The sequence below is a fragment of the Pelophylax lessonae genome, assembly GCF_965119305.1.
Source record: "Pelophylax lessonae genome assembly, chromosome: 7".
Classification (NCBI taxonomy): Eukaryota; Metazoa; Chordata; class Amphibia; order Anura; family Ranidae; genus Pelophylax; species Pelophylax lessonae.
Window position 1 is genome coordinate 24,103,639 of NC_138774.1, and position 27,293 is coordinate 24,130,931.

The 27,293-nt window shown below is 42.4% G+C and overlaps 1 protein-coding gene across 1 annotated transcript in view; it reads right to left on the bottom strand.

The window, feature by feature from the left end:
- The window catches only part of DIAPH2 (diaphanous related formin 2), a 1,824,032-nt gene that overhangs the window by 1,389,849 nt on the left and 406,890 nt on the right, over positions 1-27,293 (bottom strand). Inside the window, exon 6 of the mRNA XM_082263377.1 lies at positions 22,909-23,048. Coding sequence (XP_082119503.1) covers positions 22,909-23,048 — 140 coding nt within the window. The remainder of the gene's footprint in view (positions 1-22,908; positions 23,049-27,293) is intronic.

A 27,293-nucleotide genomic window follows, 5' to 3' on the forward strand; every position in this document is an offset into this window, starting at 1 on the left:
GATGGGAATCAAGCTTCCAATTACCAGGTAAAGAAGGGGCACTTTAATGCGGTTAAGTAAACCATCATTGACGCCTTTAGCAATAGAGAAATCCCAACAAGGGAAGGCTTTGAGGATAAGAAGATAGAAACTGCCATTTTTTTCCCCAAAGGAACACAAAGGGAAAAAAAGAAAAAAACAGTCAGGGGATATAACCCTCCCCTACACAATCCAAAATGAGAACAATGCTTTTAGTTCTACTCTCATTTATTATTCATTACTCCTTGAGTGAATGAACTTCACTTAGTTAGCCGACTCATAGACTTGCATTGTAAGGAACAGCAGTAATACACAGCCACCGTGTGGCGCTGCAGAGCAGGAAGCAGAGGCTGCACATGTAATTGACAACTATGGCTGCCACCGTGTACATACACACAGCTATAGGATTATTTAGATTAAGCAGACTAATTCCCCCTTCAAACACTGAAAGGACAACATATTCCCTTTAGGCAATCCTGGTTTGAGATTGACTGATCATGCTGGGTGTTCTAGTTCCATTAGCAGCCCCTTGCCTGGTTATAACCCTTTCCCTTCATCCAGTATTCTCCTATTAATTAAAGCATAAAAAATATCTGCCCTATTATACTTTTCCTCCATGCGGTTGCTATTTCTGGGCCTTAAAAGCTCCCCGGGGGCTTTTTACTGTTACTGAACATTCACATTAAAGAGAGCCTGCTGTTATTTTCTACCTGAAGTGCTGGATGGATTCTCTATGTGGGTCAACTTTTCCCAGATTTAAAGTGTTAAATTGGGTTTGAGTATATCAGGCAAACTCTGAATTGAGGATACCGTATAAACTAGACCAGTGGTTCTCAACCACCAGGCCACGGCCTCCTTACTTAAGGGCCTCCAGCTATCTGCAGTTCCCCTAACCCCTTAGAGTGCTTCCCAACTCCTATAGTGCCAGCTAACATCCTATGGTGGTCCGCAGTACACCTAAACCTCTCACAGTGCCCCCAGGCCACTTAAAAGTCTTCAGTCGCCACAGTGCCCGCCAACTTCCCACAGAGCCCCCAGTAACCCTAGCTTGCTGCAGAGCTTCCAGCCTCCAAGACCAAGCAGAGCTCTAAAATCTCCCACATTGTCCCTGCAAAGCCCCCAGCCTCCTAAAGGAACCCCCTGTTCCCTCTCCAGAGAACCCATCAGCCACAGTTACCCCCAGATCAATTCAGAAACCTTACCAGGTCCGCTGCAGAGTCTCCTAACCCCCTTACAGCCACCCTTTGGAGGTCCCTACCCTCAAACAGTGTCCCCATAGCCCACAGAACCATCTAGAGTCTCCCACATTGCCCCTGGAAAGCCCTCAGCCTCTAAAAGAGACCTCTTGTCCTCTCCAGAGACTCCATACTCCACAGTTGTCCCAGTTTAATTCAGAAAACTTACCTTTACAGGGCCACCAGGTCAACCACAGAGTCTCCTAACCCCCTCCAGCCCTCCTATGGTGCCCCCTAGCCTCAAACAGTCTCCTCCAGCCCTCGCAGGGCCCTACAGTCTCCCACATTGCCCCTGAAAACCCCCCAGCCCTCCTTCGGAGCTCCCTAGTCTCAAACAGTGTCATTCAGCCCTTGCAGGGCCCTACAGTTTTTTACATATTCTACCTTTTTTTTTTAGTTAATTTTGTGCGAATAATAATAATAATTTGCAAATGGAAAAAGTCCCCTTCATGGTTCCCATTTCAAGCGAGCTGAATCCTGTTTTCAGAACGCAGCAAAGCAGCCACTCAGCACGGGATCCAAAAGCTATCGATCGCTATAGTAGCGGTGCTCTATACAGCGCTTTCCAGCTTCCATGGGGATCCCACAGGAATGGCACCTAAATATTTACAATGGTCCAAGTTGGACCAATGTCACTATGTAAAAATTGCCATACCTGGAATTTAGAAAAAGACAACACATAATATAGAGAGGCTGAACACCCCAATGTAACTGAGAAAAGAGAAAGGTGGGGCCCCCAGGGGTTTTTTAGCAGCAAAAATCGGTGAGACTTTAAGTATATAAAAAAGTCATCTACCAGCGTTCCAAGGTAAAAGGGGTAATGCTCCTCATACATCCATACTGCAATAAGCATCTTATTGTTTTCACCAGACATTATCAGCGTCCCTCTGTAATAGGGATACATACAGGTGCTTTGTCCTGGCATGGGGAGCCATATGTGTGACTCCTTGTAGTCCAATGCACGTCCTGCTCGCCCTGTGCAGTAACATGGGAGAACCACCCCCCCCCCCTTTTCCTTGGGAGGATCCTATAGCCATGGAAATGTTCTCTGGTTATTAGCCATCTATCACCAATAGGAAATCACATACTGCCTGAAGACGAACTTACTGTACAGGTCGAAACATGTCAGTGCCCTCTCCACTTAATGTGATGATCTGTGATTTTGATTCTTGCTTTTGAGCAATGTGTGAAAATTGATACGCTCTTCTCTAACCAGAACTCATATCTTACGCTTCTGAATTTTCAATTTAATATTAACAATTTTTTAATAAAGATTATTTTTTTTTATATACTTATAGTCTTGTAGTGGTGTGCCCCTTTATCCAGATGCAGGTGCAAGTCCCTTTAACTCAATTCCCCACAATCCTCTTGGCTCCCAGCATCCCCTGAGTTCCTGGACACGCCCAGGGAGTATAAATGCCAGCTCCGCCCAGCTTCCTGTGCTCAGAGAGATCCTGCCTGATGGGACAGCAGTGACTGGGTAAGTGAGCTGCTCCCAGGTGTTGGGTCCTCATCTGATCAGTCTGGTGTGCGGGCCACCAGCAGTGAGCAAAAGAGCACGCAGCATCTATCCAAGCCCCAGTCACTGGAGAGGACTCTGTTACAGTCCATGTGGAGAAGCTGTCCAAGCAGTGGGTTGGTCCTATCTACGGCCCCCAGAGCCTCCTGACCAAAGTCAGCATCAGCAGTGCCAGTGTGAAGTCTGTGCCAGCAGGAAATCCCCTCAGCTCACAGTCTGCTGAATGAACGATTATCATCTTGGAACACGTGAGAAATCTTCAGCTCTTTATCCTATCAGTAAACTGAACTCAGAGCACTCTGCTGCCATCTAGTGGCCATTAGTAGACCTGCAACATACTTGTTTTCATATGTTTTATGCCTGTTTCCCCCTTCCTCATATTGCTGTTTTGTACTGCAAACCCCCGATCTCCTGTGTAATCTACATTGGTTTTCATTGTTAAGTAAAGTAGAAATTGGCATTGCACATTACCACTGCTCTGATCATTTGGCTGATACCGTTGCATAACAGTCTCACCATTTTTTGCTGCTAAAAAAACCCCTGGGGACCCAAACTTTCTCTTTTCTTCACCATACCTGGAATTCACCTTTACACCGATGATTAGACTAGAAGGGCCGGTCGGTCTGTATCCGTCATCAATATTCTATACTATACTTTAATTATTGCTGAATAGAATTTCTATCCTCTGCTGGAAGTGTATCCGTGTCTTCAGTGAGCTTATTACAAGGTGCTTATTTACAAAACAATTATTCTTTTGATCGCATCAATAATTAGTCCTGTGCTTAGGGAACGTGAGCTGACAGCATTATTAATTATGATACAGGAAAACTCAAACTGCAGTACATATAGCAGGAGGAGGAAGAATAAAATGCATTGAGCTTCTCGTCTTTTACAAGCGCCATTCTCCAGGTGCTTAAAGCAGCCGTGGCAAAAGATCGATTCAGTTTGTGATTTCATCTGACAAAAAATAAAATCAGAGAGTATAATAGGTATAAAAGGGCAATGACACACGGGAAATAGTTTATTTGGCTTTTAAAACCCATCAAAGTCTACTTGACTTCTCAGAATTGTAGGAACAGAACAAACAGGGTGCATGTAACTTAACCACTTCTGGACCGGAATATTTTCCCCCTTAATGACCAGGCTATTTTTTTTATTTTTTTTTTTTTATTACAAACTTTTATTGAAATAAAAATAATATGTAATGCAAAGATCGTATAGCTTGATACAAAAAAAAGAAGATTTGAAAAAATAGAGTAAAACATTTCAAATAATAAGAAAAAACATCATATGTACAATGTAATGGAAAAACATAAGCAATCGTCATAACCTAATGATATAACATGTATGACCATGACCAGGCTATTTTTTGCGATTCCGCACTGTGTTATTTTAACTGTCAATTGCACGATCATGTGACGCTGTACCCTAATAAAATTGATGTCCAATTTTTCCCCCACAAACAGAGCTTTCTTTTGGTGGTATTTGATCACCTGTGCGATTTTTATTTTTTGCGCTATAAACAAAAAAAGAGCGTCAATTTTGAAAATAAAAAAAAAAAAAAACAATATTTTTTACTTTCTGCTATATAACATTATCAATAAAAAAAAAATTAAAAATCTATTTTTTCATCATTGTAGGCCAATTTGTATTCTGCTACATATTTTTGGTAAAAAAAAAAAAATTCCAATAAGTGTGTTTTCATTGGTTTGCTCAAAAGTTATCGCGTCTAAAAAATAGGGGAAAGACAGATCGGACCCCTAACTGACATTTTTGACACTTTTGGGGGGACCGGTGACATTACTACAGTGATCAGTGCTAAAAATATGCACTGTTACTGTAATACTGACACTGGCAGGGAAGGGGTTAACACCAGGGGCGATCAAAGGATTAAATGTGAGCCTAGGGGGTGCTTTCTAACTGTGAGGGGGATGGGCTTGTGCAATCAACACAGGGACCTGTGTTTACATCAGCAGACCGCCGTTCTCTCTCCACAGGGGGGCGATCGTGGGTGCCCGGCAGCAATTGTGGCCGCCGGCCCGTACATAGGCATCCCCTGTGGCGAATGGGGGTGGGAGCGTGGCTGGGGTGTGCACACGCGCACCCCGTGGATCACTTCCTCGAACCGCCGTACAGGTACGGCGATCCGCGAGGAACTGCAGCCGTATTTTGACGCCGGCTAGTGGACCAGTATTTAAAGTGGAAGTGAACCCTCCTCTCGTTTTTAGCCAAGGAAGCTGCCATCTTGGCCTTGATGATGCACATATAAGCCGTTATGACACCAGCCATTGGATGGTTTGACAGTTTGGTTAAGAGCACAACCAATGTGACAGTTACATTTCCAGCATGTGCGGGGAATGTAACTGTTCTTTGAAACTGTTAAACAATGAGTTTACATCCGCTCTAAAGTGGTTGTAAAAACCCTTAAATATATCCAGTGAAGTGACTATCCTCAGGTGATACACAGAATTTAAACAAATCCTCCTACATAAGTTGTACTTGTTTATCTACAGTCTCCTCCTCTCTACATCTGTTCAAAATCTAGACTCTATAAAGCTTGTCTGAGCGTTCAGAAAACAGGGAGCGGAGAGCTGAAGATACACTTTAGTGAGAAGTCTGATAGCTGATTGGAGGGAAGAGAAGAGACCCCTCATCCACACAGAACATAAGAACAGAGCTGAGGCTGTCAATCACAGGCTGTGTGCTGGAGATCCCTCCCCTGTCACTATTTTTCTCCTGGTGTCAGGAACATTTGTCAGCAGTGATTCATGCTGATAGCAATGAAGCCTACTCTGAAGAACTGAAATCCAATGAATAAAAGGGGCGGGCCAGGGGATAGTCAAGCTGGGTAATGCTGGACGTCCTCCAGCCAGGAAATGGGTCAAGCTCTATCGGACTTGGTGCAGCTTTTAATGCACATTGTGAGAAGCTCACAGTCTGCAGTGAAATCAGAGTAAGCTATTTCATTTCAGAAGAGGAGCCTGAACAACTGTGCAAGACTGATGGGAAGGCTGGAGGTCAGTTTGAATCAATTTGCTATAAACGCACATCATTTTTCTCTGACGCACCATACATGATATATACACACATATCGATTTTTTTTGTCTGCATCAAATTCTCTTATTTTTAAAGGGGCGACTTTTGAATATTTCTTTGTTTTTTTATCAGTTGCCCTGGCAGGGGATTCAAACCCACAACCCTCTCAGCTTTAGAAGTCTGATTCTCTACCGACTGAGCTATCCGGGCTGGAGGTCAAATTCTCTTATTTTAATTTTTTTTCTTTAATCTATTCTCTTCCTTCAGCACAAACCGTTTCTTGTTTTTAAGAAAAAGAAACGAATTGCAGAAAATAAAAATGTTCGGCAGACCCGTCTCTATCAGCGGGGGTCCTCCTTGTTTCCTTACACGCTGTGCTAATGGCACAACAGGGGAGACAGACGTCCCAAAGATGTGCAAATTTAAATTTGCTTCTTACTAAAAGAGCTCTTGTGAGTGTGCATCCATACCGAGCAAAGGTGACCTGCTGTGGCAATGAATGTCACTTGTACAACCAGGGGCTGACTGGCAACCTTCGGCCCAGGGGGGCAAATACAAACCAGAAGTCCATGGTGCAGCAAATCAGCCCCAATCCCACTATCCCTCTTCCCAGCCTCCTCCTGAACCCCATTCCAGGCTAAAGCTCCCCCCAAGGTACTCTCTACTCACCAGCCAAATTCAGGTTCCTGACCTGGCCAGCAGGGGGTGGTTGGGGTTAGCTGGGCTGGCCGGGGGAGGAGAATCTCCAGTGGTGCATGGAACTGGCCTCTGTTCAGACACAGTTTACACCATCCATACTGGGGGGAGGCTTTCGCTCTGTCCTTGTCAGCAGGGGGTGGTTGGGGTTAGCTGGGCTGGCCGGGGGAGGAGAATCTCCAGTGGTGCATGGAACTGGCCTCTGTTCACACACAGTTTACACCATCCATACTGGGGGGAGGCTTTCGCTCTGTCCTTGTCAGCAGGGGGTGGTTGGGGTTAGCTGGGCTGGCCGGGGGAGGAGAATCTCCAGTGGTGCATGGAACTGGCCTCTGTTCAGACACAGTTTACACCATCCATACTGGGGGAAGGCTTTCGCTCGGTCCTTGTCAGCAGGGGGTGGTTGGGGGGAGCTGGGACAGCTCAATCTGGGCTGGCCGGGGGAGGAGAGTCTCCAGTGGTGCATGGAACCGGCCTCTGTTCAGACACGGTTTACACCATCAATACATGGGGGGGAGGCCTTCGCTCTGTCCTTGTCGGCAGGGGGGTGGTTGGGGGGAGCTGGGACAGCTCAATCTGGGCTTACTGGGGGAGAAGAGTCTCCAGGGGTGCATGGAACTGGCCTCTGTTCAGACAGTTTACAACATCCATGCTGGGGATGGAGGCCTACGTTCCATCCTTGTCTTTATCCCACACTCAGTAGGTCAGCAGTGGAGACTTTTTACTTCTCTTCACCAGGAATCCTTTAGGCATGTCTGTGGCAGAAGTGGTGCAGCCTTTTTACGGGTCATCAGAGTGGCCTGGGGGGGGCAATTGCCCCCCCTGCCCAGTCCTCCCCTGTGTACAACTTTTCTAATGTTACAATTCTCCCCAGATGTCAGGGTTGTATCCCGTCCCTGCTCTATGCAAAACCATAAAAAGCCTTGGGTAGCCATTACAGAGCCTAAAGATAGTGTCACTCTTCTGATTTTGCGTAATGTAATAATATTGGGGAGTCCAACTGAGAAAGTGACCACGCCCTAATGGTCTTCTGGGAGGGGCAGGGACACAAGCCACTACAACCAAATCTCCTTTTGCATAGGTAAGTGCTAGAAGAAGTCAAATGACTTCTGTCAATAGTTTTTTAGTGGGGTGGCATCCCAAGAGTGGCAGAAAAAAAGGTTTGCTTTCCTTGCACGCGCTATTTGGGTCGGCCTTTTGGCTAGCTCAGAGCAATCTTTATACTGGCTGGACCTTGTGTAACGCATATGGCACTTTTATATTTTTTACTTATGTATGTATCATGGGCACTTACATGTATGGTTCATTTTTCTTAAATTTAAATAGGCTTCAGGGAGGAATGTCCAGAGAGGACGGTAGCCTAGTAAGCAGGGCTACCACCTGGGATGTGGCTGATCACGGGTTCGAATCCCAACAGATGGTCATTTTCCATGATGGAGACACTTGACCTCAAGTCCATATAACCCAATCAGTGCTCCCCCAACTATCATTACTTGACTTCCTATATACCGTATGAGGCAATGTCCCCCAAGGGAGGAGGACTGTTAGTTTGATTGTATATGTCAACTATGTCAAAGTGTTGCATTACAACTTTTGATGTATCTTTATCCCACGGGTCCCCCCTGTGCAGATGAGCCCTTATCAAGTTTTTTTTCTCTTACTGTCTTACTGCAAGGCAAAAAAAATACAAATCATCATCATAACTTTCACTTTCCTAGTTATATTGCTCAAAAAATAATCTTAGCCTGTTCTTTTCGCTAAGCGATGACTGTAGAAATGAGCATTATGTACTGCAATAAAGCTGTGGAATTATCCATTTCCTCAGAGGGAAGAACTGGAGTTGCAGCTATGATGATTATATACATATTTTTCCTCCAGCTTGTTGAAGTTAGTTTAAAGGCTAATCTCAACAGGTCTATGAAGTGTTTAATTGATACAATTATATTATGTGGAGCCTGGCTGTCTACCGCCATCTCTAATGAGTTCTGTGAAAGCCTGCTGGCCTTGTCCATCTGAGGTGGGGTTTTAACTCTTATGGATGCAGTCAATATTGGAGCGGCTTGACATCATTAATCTAGATACTGTGATATACGTTGTGATGGTGCTGTAGCCACCAGGGCGTCTCAGGAAATGTAATTGTAATGTTACAGTTTTTTTTTTTATCTTTTTAAAGGAATATATATATATATATATATATATATATATATACACACACACACACACTATATTCTCAAAAGTATTGGGGCGCCTGCCTTTCCACGCACATGAACTTTAATGGCATCCCAGTCTTAGTCCGTAGGGCTCAACGTTAAGTTGGCCCACCCTTTGCAGCTAAAACAGCTTCAACTCTTCTGGGAAGGCTGTCCACAAGGTTTAGGAGTGTGTCTATGGGAATGTTTGACCATTCTTCCAGAAGGGCATTTGGGGGGTTAGGCACTGATTTAGATGAGAAGACCTGGATCGCAGTCTGCGCTCTAATTTATCCCAAAGGTGTTCTATCGGGTTGAGGTCAGGACTGTGCAGGACAGTCAACTTCCTCCACCCCAAACTCTCTCATCCATGTCTTTATGGGCATTGCTTTGTGCACTGGTTCAAATCATTTGGTGGAGGGGGATTATGGCGTGGGGTTGTTTTTTAGGGGTTGGGTTTGGCCCCATAGTTCCAGTGAAGGGAAGTTAACCTAGTTAAGCAAAAAATTGGGGGAGCAAACCCTGAACATGTATATCTAAAGCCGGTGCAGCTATGAACCAAGCGACATGTATATTAAAAAAGAATAGTGCACACATGCAAAAGAAATGACTATCAAATATGGAGACAATCCATAAATAAAAATGGGGATTTGGTCCCCCCATATGGCCATATCGTGCTCAAGCCCACCACTACTTCAAAGTACCCCATTGTCAGTGGTTAACCTAGTTAACCTAGTTGGTGTTCAAAGGGTTAAATGTAAACCTAGGGGATTGTTTGCTGTGGGGGGAGGGGCTTGTGAAATGATCATAGAGACCTGTGATCCTATATAGCGGGATCACAGGCGCTCTATGATCATTTCAGAGAGAAGAACGGTCGGCTGTGTTTACAACAGCTGACCGTTGTTCTCTCTCAGCGGGGAGCGATCGTGGGTGGCCGATGGCAATCGGTGCCGTCAGCCCCACGTGTATCGGCATTCCTGCTGCCTAGTGGGGGCAGGAGCGTGCCGGCGGTGGCGAGCGCTCGCCCCCTTGCACCAGGTGTGCGACCGAGGGGCTGTCTGTCGCAGTAGAACTGGTTCAAGAGACATATACCACTTCCCCTCTTTGTACCTCTTATTAGAACTGTCATGAACATGTTAACTAGTGATCTGTGATTGACTACAGCCAATCATATGGTACAGGGCACTGTGAATAGCCCAGGTACCATGTGATAGCTGTGGGCCAATCACAACATAGGCAACACAGCTGTTATGAATGAATTCATTCATAACAACTTAGTTGACATTGCAATCACATGATCACTGGGGCCCAATTACTGGGATCCGCAATATGCTGAAAGCCCCGCCCCCCCTTAAGCCCATGCAGGCAAAATGACGCGCATATACGTGATTTTACCTGCATGTGCCGACCTGCCGCAGTATATATACAGTGGCTGGCTGACAAGTGGTTAAGTTTACATGGAATATACAATAGCGTGACTCAGCAACCCAGCACAATATATCTGACTACATACATCCAGCAACTAATTTATCATCTTCTGTGCTGGGAAAGACAATTACATTAAAGCCCCACTTCCTCTTAAAGAGATACACGGTCGTCTTTCTGCTCTTCCATCACCCCTTCCCGCTTACCTCAGGTGAACCCAGCTACTCACACTCAGCCACCGTACAACTACATTGCTGAAATATCCCTCATCATACCTGTTCTGCCTTTATTAGAGAATCAAGGTGATGACTGTAGTAATCAACAGGACCTGGAAATCACTTTTTTATTTTCCTCACTGTCATATAAACTGCTAAACTTTAAAAAAAAAAAAAAAAAAAAAAATGCCCATGTTAGTTGTTTGGAAAAAAATAGCAAATCAAATGAATAAATATATATATATATATAAACACACACACACCAGTATATATATATATATATATATATATATATATATATATATATATATATATATATATATATATATATATATTATATATTATATATTATATATCATATAACATTTCACAAACACAAGCCATGTTGTATTTTATGGTCATTAACCACTTGACCTCCACCTGGTAAAGGAAGGAGACGTTTGACTGTAGTAATCAACAGGACCTGGACATCACTTTTTTATTTTCCTGGCCTTTATATAAACTACTAAAAAAAAAAAAAAAATTGCTCATGTTAGTTGTACATTTTTTTGCAATGCTTTTTAGGAAAAAAGTTTTGCACCTTCTTACTTTTACTCTAGATACTGAGAAAGACATTGACTTTTTAAAGGGTAATTTAACTTTTTTGGGGAAAAAAAATAGCAAAAAATAAAATAAAAATATATATATATATAAATATAAAATTTCACAAACACAAGCCATGTTGTATTTTATGGTCATTAACCACTTGACCTCCACCTGCAAAGGAAGGAGACGTTTGAGAGCCTATTTTTTTAAATGGTCAAAAAAAAAAATTTATGCCACTATGGCAATGATGGTGTTTTATATATATACCAAATTTACCACACCCGCTCCCCATTCACACCTGAGACCTTGTAACACTACAGAGTCATATGACACCGGGGAGGGAAAATGGCTAATTGGGCCTAATTTAGGGGTGTACTCACTTTTGTTGCCAGCGGTTTAGACATTAATGGCTGTGTGTTGAGTTATTTTGAGGGGACAGCAAATTTACACTGTTATACAAGCTGTACACTCACTACTTTACATTGTAGCAAAGTGTCATTTCTTCAGTGTTGTCACATGAAAAGATATAAGAAAATATATTTGCGAAAATGTGAGGAATGTACTCACTTTTGTGAGATACTGTGTGTGTGTGTATATATATATGTGCCACCTTTCTAGGGCCCCCAAAATATTTTTATATTATTTTTATATTATACATTTTTTTTAAATTGTATACAGTATTATATATATATATATATATATATATATATATATATATATATATATATATATATATAATTTTTAAATTATTTATATATATATATTTTTTTTCTTTTAAAGTGGCTTGCTTTATCTATGAAAGAGATTTTTTTAAGCTTGTAGGTTGCAGTATATATATATATATATATATATATATATATATATATATATATTCTGCATATAGTATATATACTGCAACCTACAAGCTTAAAAAAATCTCTTTCGTAGATAAAGCAAGCCACTATATATATATATATATATATATATATATACACACACACACACACACACACACACTGCAAGCCATTTAGACCAAGTATTTTGGGTGTCCTAGGAAGGTGGCATATGGAAGTCCAATGTGTACAAGGCCTTTGGGAAAATACCCCCCCAGCAGCTGACCGGGCAGCAGTCACCAAACTGCCGGTGAGAACAGCTCTTGTCCCTCGCCGCTCTTAATCTGTTTTCTGCTTTTTGAATAATGACTCAAGTAATAAACATAATTGTTTTTTACTGCAACATTTTTTCTCGCAAACCCACAACTTTCATAAATTGACATGACAAATAGGTTTTTCACTAGGAAATGCCTCATTGCCAAGCCTACTCTATAGAAGAACTCTCCGAATATCTTATCGATTCTTCTGCAGTAATTTAATTTTATCATGTTTTCTGGGGAAGGAAATCAGGAAGAATTATTCACTGTTCAAGGGGACGAAAACCCCCAAATATACATATATATTTCAAAGTGAGTTTAACCGCATTATTTGTACTACTATTTCTTCAGTGTTGCTTGGATGCATCAGCTTCTTTGCCAGCATGGTAAAATGTTGCAGGTGTTCACACACTATATGGACAAAAGTATGTACCCTCCCCCCCTTAAAAAATGATTACAGAAGATCTTGACATAAAGACGTCAGGAATAGCCCACCACTGGACTTGGTAGAGCGCCATATTCCTGAGTATCGAAGGATCTGGTGATTATAGGCTCTGTTAACCCATGCAGGGCAGGCCCAACCCCACTGCACAAGAAAAAGTGAAGGATATTGTTAAAGAGGAACTCCCGTCCCCCCCAAAAAAAATATAAATAAATAAATAAATAAAAGTCAGCACCTACAAATAATGTAGCTACCGACTTTTAATATAAGGACACTTACCTGTCCAGGGATCCAACGATGTCCTCACCCGAGTCGATTCTTTAATCAGCTTCGGGTGCAGGCACCCGTATCATAAGTACAGGTGATCCCCGGGTTACAAACAAGATAGGGTCCGTAAGTTTGTTCTTGAGTCGAATTTGTTTGTAAGTTGGAACAGGTATATTTTTTAAGTGTAGCCCCAGCCAAAAAAAAATATTTTTACGTTTTTTGGATAGCATAGGGAAGGGTTACCACCCCTCTACTAATTTTTTTTTTGCTGTCTGTACCCCTGTTCAGAAGATTTCCCCCCATTTTCTGTCCCTATGACAACTGGATTTTGAAAATTTTGGGTTGTTGTGGAAATAAGGATTGGTGATAAAGCTCCAGTGGAGACACCTTTTTCCCATGAGAACTCTTACAGGAGTGAATTTCCCTTCCTAGGGGGGAGATTTCCTCTCACTTCCTGTTGTCTCCCTCCGTTTGTAAGTAGGAGTCATTTGTAAGTCGGATGTTTGTAACCCGGGGACTGCCTGTAGGCGAAACCGGTAGTGAACAAGGTAAAGTGCAAATGCTGCGCGCTGCCAATGAATAGTGAAAAAAAAAAATTTAATAAAAAAAGAAAAAAAAAGAAAAAATAAATTGCTAGCTGCTGCAACCACTGAATGCATTCCCACACTACAAAAACTATTATAAACAAAATATTGTGGTCGTGCTGCGTGTATATTCACACTATGTTTATATAAGTGAACAATATAAAAACTAAAAAGTCTCTTAACTAGTGTCAACTAATATAAATACCAGGTGTACTATTTCCACAAATATGTGTATAATTAGTTTATATATATTCCTATCCACCAATTCCAATCCTAAAAATGCAAAAAAATGCATCTTCCTGATGAGGCCACGTGAGTGGGTGGGGTGGCGTAACGCGTGGAGGCGCAACCTGGTGACGTTGAGTTTGATGCTGGCAGCAGCAGGAGCAGACTGGCAACTTTCAGCCCAGGGGGCAAGTACAAACCAGAGGCCCATGGTGCAGCGACTCGGCCCCCCTCCCATTCTCCCTCCTCTCCATTCTCCTCTCCATTCTCCTCTCCTCCTCGATTAGGAAAGAAGATACTCCGATTTTTTTTTTTTTTTTTAATAATTATACTGCCATTATCATCATACAGAAATAGAAGAGACAATGTACATTAAACAGTGTGGGTTTAATATCACTATAAATTCTCTCTCCAAACAGGGACACATCACTTGGAAGAATTAACTTCTAACAAACAGGGAGTATGCTTAACTTAAAAGGCAATATTGCCATGAGTCATCTATGCCATGAATAAACTAAACCAAGAAAAGCACATTAAAAAATAAAAATAACCAAACAAACAAAAAAAAAAAAAAAAAAAACCAGCAGGAAACCTTCTGTTATACAGTTAATGTTTTCTGAGTGTCTTTCCTTCTCCAATCACAGAAAAAAAAAAAATCACATTGGAAGGAGAGTATGGCATATGATCCACTAATGAAAGCTATGTGACTGCAGATGGAATAACAGATAGCAGTGTGTATGTTTTCAAGGTTACCATACTATATTAAACTAGATAATAAACACAAAAAAAGATGTGGCATCTGAAGATAATAATTAAAGGCTAAATTCATACGTTTAAAATTACTTCTGCTTACTTCTCAAAGAAATCCGTTACAGAGAATACAATAAAGACCTCCACTGAAACAGCCTCCTTTTTGGTTGTGTGACACTGTGCATGGTTACTGAGATGGAGAACTCTGTTTGCCCACAAGATGGCGGCAATCAGCACTTTGCCTCACCATAGCTTAATACAAGCACTTAGACCAGTGTTTCTTAACTCCGATCCTCAGGGCACACTAAGAGGCCAGATTTTAAGTATTACCTTGGGGGAGATGCCGACTAGAATACTGCAATCACTGAGCAGCAAATTATATCACCGGTGATGTATTTCAGTTTTCTTGCAAACCTGGCCTGTTAGTAGTGTGCCCTGAGGACCGAAGTTGAGAAACATTGACTTAGACCATGCTGGGAAACGTAGTCTGAAAGCAGGACTTTCAATACAGCAAGTCACAAACTACAAAGCCCATAACCTCCAGCTAAGGGGAGGGAGTTTTAAAAAGCAAGGATCGGGGGTGTAGGGAAGAGACGTGCCAAGAGGAAGAGGTGTGAGAGACTGTTCTGGAGAACTAGAAAATAAACACAAAAAAAAGATGTGGCATCTGAGGATAATAACTAAAGGCTAAATTCATACGTTTAAAATTGTCGCTTACTTCTCAAAGAAAAATGTTACAGAGATTACAATAAAGACCTCCACTGAAACAGCCTCCTTTTTGGTTGTGTGACACTGTGCATAGTTACTGAGATGGAGAACCCTGTTTGCCCACAAGATGGCGGCAATCAGCACTTTGCCTCGCCATACCTTAATACAAGCACTTAGACCATACTGGGAAATGTCTGAAAGCAGGACTTTCCATACAGCAAGTCACAAACTACAAAGCCCACAACTTCCAGCCAAGGGGAGGGACTTTTAAAAAGCAAGGATCGGGGGTGTAGGGAAGAGACGTGCCAACCAGAAGAGGTGTGAGTGAGACTGTTCTAGAGAAGAGGATAAACACAAAAAAGATGTGGCATCTAAAGATAATAACTAAAGGCTAAATTCATACATTTAAAATTACTTCCGATTACTTCTCAAAGAAATCCGTTACAGAGAATACAATAAAGACCTCCTTTTTGGTTGTGTGACACTGTGCATAGTTACTGAGATGGAGAACCCTGTTTGCCCACAAGATGGCGACAATCAGCACTTTGCCTCGCCATAGCTTATTACAAGCACTTGGAAAAGATTTATTCGGAGTCTGTGTTTTAACCTGGGATCTTGCCAACATCCCTAATGAATATATTGAAAAACAAGAACCCCTGAGGAGTGGGACTTTGAACGGCAAGAACCAGGACTTGAGTATGAAGTATATAAGTTTATTACAAAATTCACATAGAATATAAAGAGCAAATTGACAAGGACATGAAAAACATGCATCATAAAAACATGGTCATAAATACGTCTTGGGACAGAGAGAGTCTGAGATGTCTGGACCGGACTAGATGCGTTTCGGTCAGATTGCCTTTCTCGATAGTCCAGGAAACACCAGAGCTCAGACTGGAAGCATGAAAGGTAACAGTCAGTATAGTAGACATGGTAAACATGATATTTGATTTTCAATATATTTTACAATAGAATAGTTAGTACATGTTATATATAGCAGATTTACACAGTGTCTGTTGTATTTAGATGTAGAGAAGAGCAAAAATACCTCTCTAGCTACATACCAGATATGCAGAACCTCTGTAGATTCCAGGACGGAAGACCATGTAAGTGGATCTTAATGGGTTATGAAAAAACCTTCAGGTATCTTTCACCGCAAGTGATAGGTGCCGAATTGGCTGGGTCTATATAAATAGACCTAGAATGGTATATATGTAAGGGCTTCAAAAGGGAAGTTACTTGGTTATGAACCAGGTTAAAGTAGGGATAAATATTAACTTCACAAGTGACAGTAAATGGGCCCCCCGATCAAAATTCCCACGAGGATCTCCAAATAGGGGTCCACAACACAGGTCATCTGGGGTAAATGGATAAAGAGAAAGAAAAAAGGGGAAAGAAGAAATAACAAAATGTAAAAAATGTACCCATGGTGGGATATATGATAAGAGATGAGAAGGGTGTATATAATATGATTATAATGATGGTGATAACTACCTGTTGAGTTGGAGTTAAGTAGAGATATCTCCAGATAAATATAGTGCTGGGCGTATCCAGCACTTTATCCCTATAGACACTAAACATGTCGAGGGTAAAGAAGGTTAGTTTGTATTGAAACACCAAGAAGCAAGTAGTTTTGGTAGTAGGAGAAAGAAAGGGGAGTAGAGGAAAGAACGCCGTTCCCCGGCATAGATCCTGTGATAAATAAGAGCCATGCGTACCCAGGAAGAGAGAAGAAAAATATCGTGGTAAGGAGGAATATTGGTGCAGGTACAAAGATGGTAATGGAAGGACACCCAGTGAGAAAGATAGTCGTACAGTTATACACCCAATCAGCCCCAAATAATGGGAGCAGGTGATGGAGAGTATACATAACGATTATGGATGTGTAGGAATAAATTAGGGTGTCCAATGGAATGAAGAAACCTACCTTTGCAGCCCTGTTCAGATGGATAATGGCGGTGCGCTCTGAATAGAGCGCCACACGCCATTAAGTACGCCGGCGCATGCGCCGGGGGCCTGCGTCGCAGCTCCTCCCAGTGCCTGTGTGGACCAATAGAGGTCCCCCGTGTCCGGAACGCACAAGCGCCGCCCACAGTACGTTGGCACGCCGGCGCACAACATCCGGACCCATTCCCCCGCCCAACGGCGGGATCAGGTGACCGGTAGTGGGGCGGATACCGTCCCTTTGTGCGCCGGGGGGAAGTGAGGTCGGGTGAGCGTCACTATGTGAGTAATGAAGGGCTACACCTAGGGGGCGGGGCGATGGGGGGACATCAAAACAAAACAAACTCTGTGTTTACATGGGAAAACAAACTCTGTATATAAAAGGCAATTTGTACACAGTACATGATAGATCATTGTATTGGAAAGAAAGCAAAAAGACACAAGTCAAGGCAAAATTGGGCATATAAACAATGACACATAGATGATATGGCAAACGATGTGCATAATAAGAAAAGGAGATGCTATTTATGAAGGAGAATGGAAATAAAAATAAAAATAAAATAAATCTAAACAGACGTCGAATATGCACATATAAACCAAATTTTAGATCTTAAAGCTCAGGCAGAATGAGACCACATAGGATTGTCAGGGGACCGGCTAATTGTATTATCTGCCACAAATTGTCTATCAAATGATGAGTATCATCAAATATTTGTGGAGACTAAACTGCTGGGACAAGTACTTCATGGGAATGAGAAAGAAAGAGTATTGTATCTCACATACTGTGAGTTGAACAAAATATTGGGAATTACCATTGGGAGTATTGAAATATGGTAGGAATAGGGTAGTTAGTTCAATGGATATCATAAGGAAAATTTGGAAGTGTATATCTGGGTGACTTTAAAGTGAGGTAAGTACTCCATTTAGGTATGGTGCCCCATTCTGTCGCTGAACTTAATGCTGGAGAACTTCGTCATGGTTCCCAGCCACCTGATGAAAAGCCCTCAAGGAAGGGCTTGAAGCTAATGCTGTCATTGAGTCCTGGTGGGATAGTAGCCCTAAGGTTATGAATCCATCTGGATTCCCTTTGTAAGAGGGTTTTATCCCAATCACCTCCTCTGCTGCTGGGGTGCACCCTGTCAAGGATGACAAAAGAGAAACGTGGAAAGATACCACTATGTGTATTCAAGACATGTCTCCCTAGGGGGAGATCAGGATTGCGTTGACGCATACATATGACATGTCGTTGAGCTCGTTTATGAAATTCATTTTTTGTCTTCCCGACGTAGAAGCACCCACAGCAGCAGAGGAGGAGATAAACCACTCCCATCGTTTGGCAATTGGAGAAATGTAGGGGTCTGTAGGGTGACCCATTTGGAAGGTGTATGTTGGGGTCAGTGCAGATGTATTGGCATATATTGCACCCCCCACATTTAAACGTCCCTAAACGTTTGCAAGGATCTTGGCGAAATTCGCCGGTATATTCACTTTTTACTAACTTATCCTTGAGTGATCTAGCCTTGCGATAAGTTATCGCAGGTTTGTCAGTAAAGAAAGGGTTAAGATGTGGGTCGCATGTGAGTAAGTGCCAGTATTTGTTTAAAATATTATAGACTCTATCATGTTGTTTCGTATACGGTGTTATAATGCGTGCCTGATGCTGAATCTGATTGCTGTTGCGTATGGTTTTAGTTGATTTTTTGAAAATGAGATCTTGTCTTTGTTGGGATCTAGCCCTGCGGTATGCCTTTTTAAGGCAAGTTTGTGTATAGCCCCTAATGGTCAGTCTTGTTCTAAGTTTATCAGCTTCCAATTTGAAAGTAGAGTCCTCAGAACAGTTGCGCCTAAGGCGCAAGTATTGCCCATAAGGAATGGACCTTATTAATGGAGCTGGATGTGCACTTGTGGCGTAAAGTACCGTGTTGGCAGCTGTGGGTTTTCTGAATAAGGTAGTAGTGATATTTCCTTGTTGATTTTTGTTAATTGTAATGTCAAGGAAATCAATAGAATCGCTATTATAGTTTAGATTAAAGGTAAGATTAAAACTATTCTTGTTCATAGAGTGAACACAGTCCAGAAGTAATTCCTTACTTCCTGTCCAGAAGATGAGGACATCGTCGATGTACCTATGCCAAGCCAATATGTGCTGGGTATACTCCGAATATTGTTCCTCCAAAAGGAAAGAGCGTTCCCACTCCCCCAGGTACAGGTTGGCGTACGATGGGGCACAACATGTCCCCATCGCAACGCCCTGTACCTGGAGGAAATGGGAACCATCAAATGAGAATACATTGCGGGTGAGAATGTATTCAAGTGATTGTAAAATGAACTTCTGTGTAGCTGGGGGATCCAAATTGGATTGTGTAAGGGCATGTAAGGGCATGTGCGATCGTGCAGATGCCCTGCTGGTGGGGGATGGAGCTGTAGAGTGCTTCTACATCGATGGCCACCAGCAGGGCATCCGCAGGAATCGACATGCCCTCGACGCGGGCCCCGGCGCATGCGCCGGCGTACTTAATGGCGTGTGGCGCTCTATTCAGAGCGCACCGCCATTATCCATCTGAACAGGGCTGCAAAGGTAGGTTTCTTCATTCCATTGGACACCCTAATTTATTCCTACACATCCATACTCGTTATGTATACTCTCCATCACCTGCTCCCATTATTTGGGGCTGATTGGGTGTATAACTGTACGACTATCTTTCTCACTGGGTGTCCTTCCATTACCATCTTTGTACCTGCACCAATATTCCTCCTTACCACGATATTTTTCTTCTCTCTTCCTGGGTACACATGGCTCTTATTTATCACAGGATCTATGCCGGGGAACGGCGTTCTTTCCTCTACTCCCCTTTCTTTCTCCTACTACCAAAACTACTTGCTTCTTGGTGTTTCAATACAAACTAACCTTCTTTACCCTCGACATGTTTTGTGTCTATAGGGATAAAGTGCTGGATACGCCACGCACTATATTTATCTGGAGATATCTCTACTTAACTCCAACTCAACAGGTAGTTATCACCATCATTATAATCATATTATATACACCCTTCTCATCTCTCATCATATATCCCACCATGGGTAAATTTTTTACATTTTGTTATTTCTCCTTTCCCCTTTTTTCTTTCTCTTTATCCATTTACCCCAGATGACCTGTGTTGTGGACCCCTATTTGGAGATCCTCGTGGGAATTTTGATCGGGGGGCCCATTTACTGTCACTTGTGAAGTTAATATTTATCCCTACTTTAACCTGGTTCATAACCAAGTAACTTCCCTTTTGAAGCCCTTACATATATACCATTCTAGGTCTATTTATATAGACCCAGCCAATTCGGCACCTATCACTTGCGGTGAAAGATACCTGAAGGTTTTTTCATAACCCGTTAAGATCCACTTACATGGTCTTCCGTCCTGGAATCTACAGAGGTTCTGCATATCTGGTATGTAGCTAGAGAGGTATTTTTGCTCTTCTCTACATCTAAATACAACAGACACTGTGTAAATCTGCTATATATAACATGTACTAACTATTCTATTGTAAAATATATTGAAAATTAAATATCATGTTTACCATGTCTACTATACTGACTGTTACCTTTCATGCTTCCAGTTTGAGCTCTGGTGTTTCCTGGACTATCGAGAAAGGCAATCTGACCGAAACGCGTCTAGTCCGGTCCAGACATCTCAGACTCTCTCTGTCCCAAGACGTATTTATGACCATGTTTTTATGATACATGTTTTTCATGTCCTTGTCAATTTGCTTTTTATATTCTATGTGAATTTTGTAATAAACTTATATACTTCATACTCAAGTCCTGGTTCTTGCCGTTCAAAGTCCCACTCCTCAGGGGTTCTTGTTTTTCAATATTACAAGCACTTAGACCATGCTGGGAAACGTAGTCTGAAAGCAGGACTTTCAATACAGCAAGTCACAAACTACAAAGCCCACAACCTCCAGCCAAGGTGAGGGACTTTTAAAAAGCAAGGATCGGGGGTGTAGAGAAGAGACGTGCCAACTGGAACAGGTGAGTGAGACTGTTCCGGATAACTAGAAAATAAACACAAAAAAAGATGTGGTATCTAAAGACCTCCACTGAAACAGTCTCCTTTTTGGTTGTGTAACGCTGTGCATAGTTACTGAGATGGAGAACTCTGTTTCCCCACAAGATGGCGGCATAGCTTAATACAAGTACTTAGATCAGCCTTTCTCAACCATTTCAACACAGAGGAACCCTTGAAATACATTTCTGGTCTCGGGGAACCCCTGCTAAAAATTAAAAATCTACAACTCATGATACACTAGTGTGACAGTCAGTGGGAAGAATGCTCCCTACTCTTGTCATCGTTGGGAAGAATTACCCCGTTACAAATAGCTAAAAGGAACAATAGTGTCATTGGGAACTTATCGTAGAGGCAGAAATTACCTATTGCTCAAAGAACCCCTAGCAACCTCATCAGGAACCCTGGTTGAGAAACCCTGACTTAGACCATGCTGGGAAATGTAGTCTGAAAGCAGGACTTTCAATACAGCAAGTCACAAACTACAAGGCCCACAACCCCCAGCCAAGGGGAGGAACTTTTAAAAAGCAAGGATCGGGGGTGTTGGGAAGAGACGTGCCAACAGGAAGGAGTGTGAGTGAGACTGTTCTGGGCTGTGCTGCCTGGACCAGGTCAGATTGAAATGTTATCCCACAAAGGTGACTGCCGTGCGGAGCAGAGGAGATCGTTCAGAGGAGACTCCTGCAGCATCCGGAAAAGTGAGAAGTGTGTGCCAAAATCGCATCCCCATTTAAGGGGGCCCCCACCGCATTAAAAACTGCATTCTTGCTGGACTGCCACAGAGGACTTAGGTGAGAGGGTCTCTGATCCAAAACTTCATTGCTACTCAACACAATAAGCTTTTGCTGACCCACAGGCCTACATGGGCCACGGTCTCCATAGAATGTGGTCTTTGATTTGAGCTAAATACATCTCATCAATTACTGCATGCTGCCACCCTCTTCTACACTAGAACTGCCTTTGAGCCCACTTTGCTGAAGGGGCTTAACATTTCACATTTCACCTCCTGTTTAACTGACCCTTTGTTTCAACACCATTTACCTTTGGTTAGCCAATTTAAAGAATCACCCCTACCAACCCCTTCTTTATGGAGCTTTCTCTTTAAAATTACATAAAGTGAACTTCCCTGCTAACCTCCCATGAACTTCTCCCTTGACTCCATACTTTAAAGTAACATCACCCCGTTTTGTGCACCAACGTAAAGGGCCCCAACTAAGCTGGCAGAATCTATATCCAAGGACTATTTAGACCCAAAGCGTTTATCTGGTAGCAGCATTGGTACATGGGATTCTCTAGACTTTCCAGCCTAAGCCTAGACTCTCCTAACTGAAAGCTCCTAAAGCCTGGCACACATGATTCATTTTTTTCCATTCAACCCAGGGGGTTGAACCAAAAAAAAAAAAAAAAAGTCAGCTCCCGTCAGAGCCGCTATACTAACAATATAGCATTATTACAGTGATCTACCCCACTTAGCTGTCATGGTCTGCCCCCCCCCCAGAATAGTCTGATTAGCGCTCTCAGCCATTGGGGTGAGGGACCTGAGAAGAGGAGGATCGGGGGTGCTCTGTGCAAAACCACTGCACAGAGCAGTTGAGAATAACACGTTTGTTACTTTATTATCACTTTAAGCTTTTTTTTTTTTTTTGCTGGATGGAAAGTGGTTGGAATTAACTGGTAAATGTCACATGTATGACCAGCTATAGTCTGCGTATAAAGATTTTGGGTTTGCAGAGAACCCCACAATTCTCCAGTCCAGGAACATCCATAGCAGATGTTTAAGGTGTTCAAAAACATGATATTTGTTAAAATTGTGATTATGTGACTCATGAATGTGCTTGCTCCAATCTGGAGGCTTCTAATGAAGACTGAAAGCCGACTTACCTCACTGGGTTGCTGGTTAAGGAAACCCGCAGAGACTCCAGGCAGTTGAGGAGTTTATCATCGGCGATTCCAGAGCGAAGTTCGTGGACGTACTCTTGCGAGGACAGCGTACACTCATGCTTGTTGTTTTTCAAGCCACCCTATTGGAGAGAGAGACAACATGGGATTATAGATATCACTGTATGGACATCTGAACAAGAGAAACTCAGCCAAAGATGCAAGTGCTGACTCGGGTTTGAGGAAATGTATATTAAAGCTTAATTCCAGGCAGGTATAGAAAGCACAAATTCAAAAGATAAAAATGTACATATATGCCTTAGTCATTTTATCCGGTTTCTTAAAATTCCCTTTTAGTCTCCACAAATTCCTTAGAGATCCCAATCTGCATTAATTTCCTCCCCTCCCCAACTCCTGGGGGGGGGGGGATTTATGCACCTCTATTTTTTGGGGGGACTTCCCCGTCACCCTTTTCGAAAACATCTTTTGATGGAATGACCGTTGGGATACTACAGACCCTCGTTGGGTCATTTGCAACAATCCATATTGCTGTATTATTCATTTACATCTATACTTATCCTGATGAAGCAACATTTAACAATTTGTGAAACGCGTTGAGATTGATGCAGCACAGACTGTCGCTTCTATACGATATTGTGTACAACAGGATCGATACAATACAAATCGTTATCCATATATGAAGTTATATATGTTATGAATTTGTATTTCATTATTTATTTATGTTTTTTCTACTGATGAATTCACTATGTTGTTTTTATAGATTTTAAATGTACATTATGATGTGCAATAAACTTTGTATATTTTTAATATTTGGTTATGTGTCTCTTTAAAAGTCCCGCGGGCCACTCCTTGTGTTTTTGGGTTCAGATTTGGAACTGAGACACAGACACATTCCACATATATCAGCGTCTTTCTCCTGTATCTACAGACACACATCATAGGTTGAACCATGGACATCCGCAGAACCTTTTTCCAGGGGGGGGGCATAATTTTAAGGTCAGCCATGCTCCACCCCTTTTCAACATGTCACGAGGGCTTAGTCATTATCACATAAAGCGCGGGCATTCAAAGGTTTGAGAAACCTGATGCAAAAGCAAAGCTGACCCTCATGGGTTCGTGCAGGCGGTCCATGCATGCACAGGACATCAGTACGTGCCATGCCGTGCCTCCCTGGGCTCCCCCTCTCCTGGAATGATAGCATCGGGTCCTGGGGCTGAGGACAGTGGTCCACACGGCTGCTGATGTCTGTCACCACGCAAGCCGGGACACGCGAATATTTATTTTTAAAGGGGAAAAATAAGCCGCTCTTCACCAGTTTTCAGAGCGCTGATCACCGCTCACGTGACCCGCTGCCTCTCTCCACCTCTCCTCCCCCTCTTGCGACTGATGTCAATGGGGAATCCTTGGCCCCGCTCGCTGAAGGCAGCTGTCAGACAGGGAGAGGAGAGAGCTGGTGGGTCAGGTGAGCGTCCATCGGCGCTCTGAAAACTGGTAAAGAACGGCTAATTTTTGTAAAACAGACACAGGGGCACACAGGATCATTAAACAGACTAGACAGGATAGCATAAAGTGGCTTAACAACCACTTTAAAGGGGAAGTTGAGATTCCGGGGGGGGCACTTGCCCCCCCATGCGGACGCCCATTGGTTAAACCTGGATGGACTGGGGTCTTTTTTCAACCTCACTAACTATGCTGCTTCTCCTTTCACTGTCCAGTCACATGTTTGGGGGTGCGTCCGGGATGACCTGGTCTTAGAGGAAGTGGGTTTAAAAATACTGGCCATAAGACTGAGGGAATCTAGTGGCAGAAAAATAAATCTCTTGATTGAAGGTGAATATTGTGGCGGAAGCTGCTTTATTTTTTTATCATTGAATGGCTTATTTTATTTATTTTTTTATCTATTTTTGACTGACTCCAGGTTGTATTTTCTCTAATTCTGCGGTGCTGGTGACTAACGTATGAAGTGTCACTAAGTGAATTGTAGAGTGCAGGCACATTAATTTAACACCATGTAAAGCATATTGGGACAATACGGGTCACATAGATACTCACGAAATGGGTCAGGGGTACTTTTTACAAATATGATCATCTCATTGTCCAGTGCAACAATGTCTCTTTCAGAAAGAGGAAGTGGGTTGAATGATACTCACCATAAGACTGAGGGCATCTACTGGATTGAAGGTGAATATTGTGGCGGAAACTACTTTATTTTATTTATTTATTTTTTTCATTGAATGGCCTATTTTTTTTATTTATTTTTTTTTAGTTCCATTTATTTATTTATTTTTTTATCTATTTTTGACTGACTCCAGGTTGTATTTTCTCTAATTCTGCGGTGCTGGTAACTAATGTATGAAGTGTCACTAAGTGAATTTTTAGAGCGCAGGCACATTAATTTAACACCATGTAAAGCATATCGGGACAATACGGGTCATAGAGACTCACGAAACGGGTCAGAGATACTTTTTACAAATATGATCATCTCATTGTCCAGTGCAACAATGTCTATTTCAGAAAGAAGACTTTTTATTAATTGAATTTATTTTCATTTTAAATTTTTATTATTTTTTTGTTTAACCTTGAGCGCAAAATCTAAGACGCAATTCCAACAAGATCTATATAAAACAATCATTATTTCTGTATCCCTACACAAACCCATCTAAATAATTTCCACTTCAGTTCCCCATCTATGACACCGAGCGGTTTCAATTGTCTACTATGTAACCATGGTATAGAAATGTGTTTTCTACAAAGAAATGATCTCTTAATAATACATCTTTTTTTTAATTTTTTTATTTGTTGATATGATTTAGAGTCCATTCACACTAGCGCGACTTGTCAGGCGACCAAGTCACCTGACAAGTCGCGGTCGCTCGCTCGCCATTGAGTAGTACAGGACCCGTTCTAATAGGAGCGACAAAAGTCGCTCCGACTTAGAAAAAGGGCCCTGTACTACTTTGGGGCGACCTGGAGGCGACTGGATTGACTTCAATTATATGAAGTCCGTGCAAGTCGCGCCAAAGTGACTTCACAGGTCGCCCCACAAAGTCGTGTCGTGCCAGTCTGAATGGGCTATCACAGTTTTTGTATATAGGTCCGTTGTAGTTTGCAACACAGCTGGGTATGTTAAAAAATATCTAAGGGCCCCTTTACACCAGAATGCGGTGTGGGAAACCTGCGTTCCGTGAGGGTTTGGCCGCATCGCGTTTAAAACGCACAGCAGTGGTTGTCAGCATTAGACCCCTTTCACACGGGCTTTCCGATCCAGTCCACCTGTCAATTGGCGGATCTGATCGGATGCTCCATGCACCTCTATGGAGCAGCAGATGTCAGCGGTGACAGGTCCGCTGACACCCGCCGCTATCTGGTCCGATCCTGTCTGTGAAATCAGGATCGGATTGGATGAAAACGGACAGGCGGTCCGTTTTCATCTGATCTCCCCATAGAGGAGAGCGGGGCTCTGACAGGTCGGTCTCTGCAAAGTAAGTGGTTATCTGCCTGCTCTGCGGGGATCGGCGGATCGATTCCCTGCTGAGCAAAGCGGAGTCCGCTAAACTGAAAGCCCTTAACCACTTTAAGACTGGAAGGATTTGCCCCCTTTATGACCAGGCCACTTTTTTCAACTTGGCACTGCATGACTTTAACTGACATTTGCGCGGTCATGCAATGCTGTACTGAAACGAAATTGATGTCCTTTTTCCCCCACAAATAGAGCTTTCTTTTGGTGGTATTTGATCACCTGTGCAATTTTTATTTTTTGCGCTATAAACAAAAGAAGAGCGACAATTCTGAAAAAGAATCAATATTTTCCACATTCTGCTATATAACATTCTCAAAAAAAAAAAATTAAAATCAAATTTTTTTTTAACATTTTAGGCCAATTTGTTTTCTGCTACATATTTTTGGTAAAAAAAAAAAAAAAAAAAAATCGCAATAAGCGTATTTTGATTGGTTTGCTCAAAAGTTATCGTGTCTACAAGCTAGGGAAAGATTTATGTCATTTTTATTGTTTTTTTTTTTTTTTTTATTAGTAATGGCGCCGATCTGCAATTTTTTATGGGACTGCGACATTGCAGCGGACAGATTGGACCCCTGACTGACATTTTTGACACCTTTGGGGGAACCAGTGACATTACTACAGTAATCAGTGCTAAAAATACGCACTGTTACTGTAATAATGACACTGGCAGGGAAGGGGTTAACAGTATAGGTGATTAAGGGGTTAAATGTGTACCTAGGGGTGTGTTTCTAACTGTGGGGGGGCGTGGCTTGTGGAATGACCATAGAGACCTGTTATCCTATATAGAAGGAAATACATTGTTTCGATCTGCCACATAGAGTATAGTAAAGTGTCCTCCATCCCTATA